Below are 8,937 nucleotides of genomic sequence, written 5' to 3' on the forward strand. Positions count from 1 at the left end.
AGGATATGTAGCCACAAAGAAGGTACATTTCTGCCTATTTAATATACACGATATAGGTGTCACTTCATGCATTAATGGACCACTCTGGAGTTTTTTTTTACAAATATCTGCATAATATTCAATGAAAGCCAAGCTACAATCTATCAATGGTGTAATCCAAACGGTAATATGAGCTTTCCGGAAATACTGTCCGGCTGGTACAGATATTTGTGCGAGGAGAAATGTCACGTTGTTTTATCCATATTAAATGAGTGTCAACACAAGAAACATTTCATATATGTATTAGTTGTGACCTGACCACCGTACAAACCTTATGCCTATTAATCACTTTACCTATATAAAATGGTCAAGACCAGACATAGTCTTCACACAGAAAACCTGCGGACCTCTCTTACTTGAGACCAACTGCTCCACCACCAGCAAGCAATGGCTTCAGGTAAGTCTTCAAGTGAAATATCCTTCAACGGGTTGTCCAAGATTTTACCCTAGGATAGACTAGGGATCAGCAACCTTCGGCACTCCAGCTGCTGTGAAACCACAACTCCCAGCATGAAAACGTACTTGTCTGTTCTTGTAACTCCCACACAAGCGAAAGGAGGATTCTGACCAACCTCCTTTAAGCATGCGGTCACAGTCAGCTTTGAGTGGTGCATTTGTTTGGACAAAAAACAAAAATGCCTTTAAAAAATACTACCAACTTTGTCAGCGTGTATAATGTGTTTTAGCAACTGTAATTTTTCATGTCGTTTTTGGATGTCTTACATTTTTTTTATAGGAAATGATGTACCCTCCTGTAAAATACATTGGTCCAAAAAACAAAAATGCCATCAAGGCCTCATGCACACGACCGTATGTATTTTGCAGTCCGGAAAAAACTGATCCGCAATGACTGATGACGTCCGTGTGCATTCCGTATTTTGCGGAACGGAACAGCTGGCCTCTAATAGAACGGTCCTATCCTTGTCCGTAATGCGGACAATAATAGGACATGTTCTATTTTTTTGCGGAATAGAAATACGGACATAAGGAAACGGAATGCACACGGAGTAACTTCCGTTTTCTTTGCGGTTCCGTATACGGTCCGCAAATAAAACAGAACGGACACGGAAAGAATGTACGTTCGTGTGCATGAGGCTTAAAAATGCAACACATACTGGCACATGTATTTTTGCAAGCAGGGCAAAAAAAAACAAAAAAACAATGGATATCTATGGGACAAGAACACCAAACGAGGACAAAAAACTGACGCAGAGCATAATGCAATTTTAAAAAATACAAAAATATCCATTTGTCCTGCATTTAATATTTCCAATAGACTTCCATGCAACATTTGGAGCTGGAGTTTCTTTGCCTAAAAAAACTGCAAAAAACACCAGCCATAAAAATGCACCAAAAACTGCAAAACCCCACAAAAAAACACCTGTGTGTCACATCAGCCAAAGGCTACATGCACACGAACTTTAGGGCTTCGTGCCCGTGCTGCAAATTGCGGTCCACAATGCACGGGCACAGATCGTGGGGCAGCCGCATGTGGATCGCGGACCCATTCACTCGAATGGGGTCCGCAATCCACATCCGACGGTCCGCACCGCAAAAAAGTAGTGCATGCGCTACTTTTTTGCGGTGCGGAGGCACGGCCAGAAACACCACGGAAGCACTCCGTAGTGCTTCCATGGGGTTCCAATCCGTGCCTCCATTCCGAATCTCCATTATTGCGGACCCATTCAAGTGAATGGGTCCGCAATCTGTGATACGGAATGCACACGGCCGGTGCCCGTCTATTGCGGACCCGCTGTATGTGGGCTGCCATACAGCCACGGGGGGCACACGGCCGTGTGCATGTAGCCTAAAGGGCTTGTACAGAAACAGTGCCATGCCTGTCCATGGGTTGTGGCTGTACCTGCTCAGATCAACAACAATGGCACCCTGGTGGGCTAAGCAATTTCCACCCTTGAATCAGGTAATGAGCAATTCATTCTTTACATTAAGGTGACCACCTAGTGCACAGAGTGTAATTTTATATAGCTTGTCTAGGGATGCTGTCTTCACTATTTTTCTTTATATAGCATGGGCTGTGTGATATGGTAACTCTGCTTTAATCAAGTGAATGGAAATAAGCTGTATGACCACATGCATCCTATGGGCAGGTGTGCCGCATATGTTCTAATTTAACATAACCCACCTGAGAGAGGCCATTAAAGTGTGTAGTTTGTGCACTGAACAATGTACATCATTAAAATTGGGTTTAGATAGATGACCAGTCCTGAACAACGGTTATCATATTATTTAACAAAAAATTGGGGACAACATGTGCTCAGAAGGAAAAGAAATGAGTTCTTTAGGACAGCAGAAAAACAGGCCTGCAGAATTATCCTTGGCATCCCAAAAGTGGTCACATAGGGGTTTAGTATCTCATGGTAACTTACAATATTTCTTGCCTTTTATTTCTAGGACTGTGCTCCTCTCTTGGACTGTTGCTCATCATCTGCCTTCAAAGCCCACCGGGATTTAGTGCCTTCCCCCAGATACCTCTGGCCAGTCTCCTCAATAATGCTGTAATCAGGGCACAGTACATTCACCAGGTGGTGGCAGATACATACCGCGACTATGTAAGTACTGTACAGCCTTCAATGTAAAGGTCTGCATGTAGGATTGTGCCAGTAGTCAGTATGGATAACTTTGCCATATAACTCCTACTGATTATAACATACAATGTACAGTATGACTTCTGTATATAGACGGTTTTTCCCAACTGAGACATTGATGGCATATCTATATGCTATATAATAATAGAAGGAGAAAAATAGATAATATTACATTGGCCCTGCTGTTTATGAATAACGGAGACGCCCTTCACCGCAGGGACACTTCAGACAAAATTGCATAATTTTTTTTAAATTCTATATTCATAGAAAACAATTTTTTAAAATATTTTTTGGCTGCTTCATTTCGACAGTACTATACCATTGATTATACTACTGTCCTTCTGTAGCAGTCAGCACAGAGAAAAAAAACTCCTATATATAGATAGGTAATCCATTATTTGTTTACTGCTGCTGTGAGGGAAAGATGTTATCTGATAATAGTAGATTAGTAGGATTGGGATAACAGTATGGTAGCTGTATTGTTCTCTTGATAGGCCTAGATAAAGATGTCGACAGAGCAGCATTGCACTTATCAGTGTTATGCTCTAATTGAGTCACTCACCCCCATTCCCTCTCTGGTCACAGTGATGGTCGCCGAACTCTCTGCATAAGCACTGTCAGTCACAGCGAAGGGGCAGGGAAGGGGGCGCGGTTACCGCGACTTGAAGCAAGGAGGCCGCTGCCCCCTTGACTTCAAGCATGACTAGAGAGGTGCGCCGGCAGGGGATAAAATAACTTTTTCTGAGCTTTAGCCGCATCGGCCTTCATGAAGAAAATTATCGTCAGAAACACGCTGCTGTCTACTGTCAGGTACTGCTGGCGGCTTGGGATGGTTTTTGGAGGTGACAGGTTCCCTTTAAGGTGTTTTTGGATAGAGGGGTTGGAGTCTAAAGGGCTTCCCCGAGAGGTGAGCATACCCAATACAAGTTATGCCACTACATGTGTTTATTGCAGGTGCACATTTTATTTCTCTTGGCATTTAATATCTACATGATATGACATCAATTGCCTAGAAGGAAAGGGGCTGTGGCTTCTTTCTGACATAAAGCTCCTCCCGACCAGACACTATGTAGAAAATTGCTACACAGTCCCATTAGGGCAGTTTCACACAAGCATGGAGACATTTCCCAGACATTTCCGAGCTTACTGCAGCATAGTGATCAATGATGCTGTGACTTCCAGTGCAGCCGTGGGTCTACTGTCCCGTACTCAAATGATGCTGTGTGTATGGGACAGTAGACCCTTGCGCTGGAACTCACAGCATCATAAATCACTACAATGCAGTCAGTCTAGGACAGCTGCAGCCAGTCTGGGAAATGCAGCCATCACACAGACTATTTTTCCCAAACCATGGTTGCTGTGTGAAATTAGCCATAGGCTACATGCACACGAACATTGTTTGTTTCCATGTCCGTTTTGTTTTTTTTGCAGATAGGATGCGGACCCATTCATTTCACCGTGTGCTGTATGTCCGTTTCGTAGGCCCACAAAAAAAATAGAACATGTCCTATTCTTGTCCGTTTTAGGCATTGTTACAATGGATCCGCAAAAAAAAACGTCTGGCATACGGATGTCATCCTTTTTTTTGGGCGGATCCACAATTTGCGGACTGCAAAACACATACAGTCGTGTGCATGTAGCCTTAAAGTGAATAGGGCAGTGTAGAATTTTAAACTCAGCACCTGGGAGTCGCGCTGTCTCATGCAAAAAGCTGAAGGGGTTGTTGAGCTCTGAACTGTAACTCCTACATTGTAGGACAGTGTTCCTCAACTCCAGTCCTCAGGGCCCACCTACCGGTCATGTTTTTAGAATGCGCAGACAGGAAGGACGGATCCGGCATTGCTAAATTTTTAATGCCAGATCCGGCACTAATACATTTCAATGTAAATTAATGCCGGCATTCCGGCAACTGATCCGGAATTTTGGACGGAGATAATACCACAGCATGCTGCGGTATTTCCTCCGTCCAAAACGCCGTTCAGTGACTGAACTGAAGACATCCTGAACGGATTTCTCTCCCTTCAGAATGCACGGGGATAAAACTGATCAGTTCTTTTCCAGTATTGAGCCCCTAGGACGGAACTCAGTGCCAGAAAAGAAAAACGCTAGTGTGAAAGTGCCCTTACCACAGGTGTTCATTCTGTGGGATATTCTCAAATCCTGACTGGTAGGTGGGCCCTGAGGACTGGAGTTGGGGAACTCTGTTCTAGGAGATAGTCCCAAAGATAAGTAGACTTCAAACTACATGAGGATTAAACAGGTCTGTTCAGCCCCTTAAAGTTTTTTGCCAAAAGCTGAGTATGATATAAAATAACAAAATAAGTAATTTTTCATTTACCAATCATCCACTGCTCGTGTGCTGCCGCTTCCTAGTTCCCCCACAGATATCTATATCCTGGTCTCCAGCAATGATATGGATGCAGAAAGCAGGTGATTGGTAAGGTGAGTAATTCTCAGTTTTTATTTTTTATCAAAAACTTAAGATGGCAGACAAGCCCTTGATGTCATCTGTACCTTTATATGGAAGTTCAATTATTGTTGTAATTCTCAATTGATGCTAAAAATTGTACCGCACCACATTAGTCACGGAGTAACTCAAGATATGCAAAACATGACCACAAGATGGCTACAAAAAGCTGCCCTTCACCTTCAACTGTAAGCTAGCTATGACATAAAATTGCATTACTATGGCCAACTGCCCTATTGTTCTACTGGTCTCTTCCAGGAACGAACGTTTATCCGTGAAGATAAAAGATATTCAAATAAAAACTCATATGCAATGTTCTGCTACTCAGAAACCATCCCAGCCCCAACCGACAAGGACAATACCCACCAGAAATCAGTAAGTGGTTTTCTCCTGTGTAAATGTATATAACCAGTGTGGCTGTGGTGAAGTCTACCACCATGACCACACTGCTAGCTATGTTCCTAACCAGCCTCCACTTACCGTATTACAGGACATAGACCTCCTGCGATTCTCCCTCACCCTCATTCAGTCTTGGATGACTCCAGTGCAATCATTGAATAAACTATTTACCAACCAAGTGTTCGGGAACGCGGTCTATGAAAAACTGAGAGACCTAGAAGAAGGATTATACGCTCTCATGAGGGTAAGCCAAACGTTTCAGTATGAGAGTATCCCCCAGCTGGTTAGCAAGTCCTATTGGACAATACACAGCACCTGTGGACAGTAATGCCTATAAAGTGTAATATGTAATGAATCTTTTTGCTACCCCCAGGAACTAGATGATGGAAACGCACGTAATTACGGCCTGTTGACATTCACATATGACAAATTTGACCCCCATCCAGACACCGATGATGATGCACGGATTAAAAACTATGGTCTCCTGTCCTGCTTCAAAAAAGACATGCACAAGGTGGAGACTTACTTGAAAGTGATGAAGTGCAGGAGATTTGTGGAGAGCAATTGTATGGTTTAAATTGTCTAAATAATGAATACTAATAATCGCCCAGTAACCTGCTGCCTTTTATCATGAGTTGCTTGGGGGAAATTTATGGAATGTTAGTATTATACTTCCTGACTGAAGAAGATGTGATCCTGATGTATTTTGTCTTGCCTCTTAAAGGTCTTTGTACATTGTAAAATAATAAAAGAATAAGATGCAGAATTCTTGAATCTCTGTACAGTCTAATTCAGTATATCTACAGTAATAATACAGTACAGTCATGTATACACATCCCTGCTGTAACACATAGACAACAGCATCAATATCAAAACCCAGGGGCGTAGCTATAGGGGGTGCAGAGGTAGCAGTCGCTACTGGGCCAAGGAGCCTGAGGGGGCCCAAAGACCCTTGTGCCACATAAGAAGACACCGGTATTATAGAAAGTGCATGCTGGGAGCCGAGGGCTCTGTTAGATTTTTCTCTGGGACCCAGAATCTTCCAGTTATACCTCTGGCTGGAGAGAAAGGGTTAGGTCAAGAATTTAGCTTGGGGTGGGGGGTACCGTTTCAACCTTTGCCTCAGGCAGCAGGAAGGCTATGTGCTTCCCTACCCCTGGCCCAGGGCCGGACTGGGACAAAAAATAGGCCCGGGCATTTTTGACTAAGCAGCCCAATCACATGACCCCCAACAGGCCCCACCCCCTTGCAATCTAGAGGCGGAGCCAAAACCGGAAGCACAATTGAGGGGCAGGGCCAGCCACCAGTAAGATAGGAAGGTTTCAGCCAACACACAAGCTTTGCAACAACCAACATACAGACTTTGCAACAATATAGGAAGCTACAGAAAAGTCTTATAATATCCTCAGTGGATCTCAACCTCCCCATCCTCCACACCCTGTACAGGTCAGTGCCCCCGAAATAGCACTCACAGTTCTCCAGCAACTCTGGCAAATACCACCAATTCCGTACACAGGCGAACCACAACACCACCTCACTGACAGCTTTTTCCTGGTCTGTCAAAGACAATATTCTATTGGCTGGGAAGTCTGCTGTGATACGCAATTTCCGCTCCAAATTGAAAGCTTTGTTGGTAGCAGAGAATGCTGACACTCAGGTGGATGCTTGCAGAATGTGGAGCTAGCATACAGGTAATAAAATGTTATCAGAGGCAGAGCAGACAGATGTAAACGAGCGCCGGTCTGTCAGGTACTAGTGCAGTATGCATCAGCCTGCTCAGATGACTAACGCTCGTTTACATCTGCCTGCTCGGCCTCTGAGCAGGGCAATGAGAGGGAGGAGCTACCTCAACATCTGTATTGGGCATAACGGCCGTGCCCGGGAAATGGAATAGCGGCCGCGTCCGGGAATAGCGGCCGTGCCCGGCCGAACACAATCAGGCTAACCAGGGGTCAAGTCCTGGGAAAAAAAAGTGTGGGAACTCACCCAAGTGCCTCCGCGTGATGTCACAGCGGGCGGCGTTCGCAAAGGGCAGGGGAGGTCGGCTGGAGCAAGCAAGTACTGTATTTTTTGCCCTATTAGACGCACCGGCCCATAAGACGCACCTAGGTTTTAGAGGGGGACAATAAGAAAAAAATATTTTTCATTACACCTCAGGTCAGACCACCAATCAGACCCCCAATGTTAATCAGACCTCAGCTAACAGCCCCAATAATATCCCTAATGTTAATAAGACCCCAATAAGACCTCAGATCAGACCCCAATATGAATGACCCCCAATCAGACCTCAGATAATAGCCCCATGCCTCATAGCAGCCCCCAATAGCCTCATAGCAGCCACCAGTGCCTCTCCATCAGCCCCCCAGTGCCTCTCATCAGCCCCCCAGTGCCTCTCATCAGCCCCCCTGCGCCTCTCATCAGCCCCACAGCGCCTCTCATCAGCCCCCCAGTGCCTCTCATCAGCCCCCCAGTGCCTTGTCTCATCAGCCCCACAGCGCCTCTCATCAGCCCCACAGCGCCTCTCATCAGCCCCACAGCACCTCTCATCAGCCCCCCTGCGCCTCACATCAGCCCTTCTGTGCGTCTCATCAGCCCCTCTGTGCCTCTCATCAGCCCCCCAGTGCCTCTCATCAGCCCCCCAGTGCCTCTCATCAGCCCCCCAGTGCCTCGTCTCATCAGCCCCACAGCACCTCTCATCAGCCCCCCTGCGCCTCTCATCAGCCCCACAGCACCTCTCATCAGCCCCCCTGCGCCTCTCATCAGCCCCTCTGTGCCTCTCATCAGCCCACTGCCCATAATATATGAAAAAGAAAACACTTACCTCTCCTGCTCCTGGACGCAGACGCTCCTCTTCTCCTGCTGTCGGCTGTGCTGTGAAGGCTGCGCACAGCATGACGTCGTCACATCACAGAGCGACTCACTCCTGTGCGCACTGCGCAGCCTGCAGAGCCGACAGCCGAGGACCAGGTAGCGGTGAGTACAAAGCATTCACCGCTTCCTTCCTGGTCCTTTTGCCCTGAAACTTTGGGAACGCCGTTCCCACCCGTTCCCCCTCGACTCGAGCCCTGAGGTGGCCCGGCCCACCGGGCAAATGCCCAGTCTGCCCTGTGGCCAGTCCGCCCCTGATGCCTAGAGATGCGTGTCTGCCCTGTCGCCCTCATCCAAGACTCCAGAATCATAATTAGGCTTTCCTTCACCAAGATTCAGTTCACTGCATAGCCCCGTACCTGGGGCCCAACCTTGGCACCTAACACAGGCCCACTCCCTGCCAGCATTCCATCCTCTTACTCAGTGTCTCACAACTGATAGGGGTTACACACTGTAGTTCGTTCTTCCTGACATCAGAACGTTGTATTTGAGCCTGGAATTCCCGTTCTTTTGGAGTAGCATCAGGACATTGTATTAGGGCTTGGGACTCCCCTCTAA

The 8,937-nt window shown here is 46.3% G+C and overlaps 1 protein-coding gene across 1 annotated transcript; it reads left to right on the forward strand.

Moving 5' to 3' along the window:
* The first annotated feature begins 2,414 nt into the window (after positions 1 to 2,414).
* Positions 2,415 to 6,115, forward strand: LOC121005656 (somatotropin). Its single transcript, XM_040438430.1, has 4 exons — positions 2,415 to 2,609; positions 5,371 to 5,487; positions 5,603 to 5,755; positions 5,885 to 6,115. Exons 1-4 carry the CDS (start codon positions 2,415 to 2,417, stop codon positions 6,086 to 6,088), a joined length of 669 nt encoding a protein of 222 aa, XP_040294364.1. The 3' UTR covers positions 6,089 to 6,115.
* Positions 6,116 to 8,937: the final 2,822 nt, after the last annotated feature.

The sequence above is a fragment of the Bufo bufo genome, chromosome 6 (assembly GCF_905171765.1).
Source record: "Bufo bufo chromosome 6, aBufBuf1.1, whole genome shotgun sequence".
Lineage (NCBI taxonomy): Eukaryota > Metazoa > Chordata > Amphibia > Anura > Bufonidae > Bufo > Bufo bufo.

Bases quoted from the DNA above. Each gene is read 5' to 3' on its own strand.
- LOC121005656 (XM_040438430.1), top strand. From the start codon at position 2,415: ATGGTAACTTACAATATTTCTTGCCTTTTATTTCTAGGACTGTGCTCC. The intron at 2,610-5,370 runs GTAAGTACTGTA...GGTCTCTTCCAG, and splicing joins CAGATACATACCGCGACTAT to GAACGAACGTTTATCCGTGA. The intron at 5,756-5,884 runs GTAAGCCAAACG...TGCTACCCCCAG, and splicing joins GATTATACGCTCTCATGAGG to GAACTAGATGATGGAAACGC.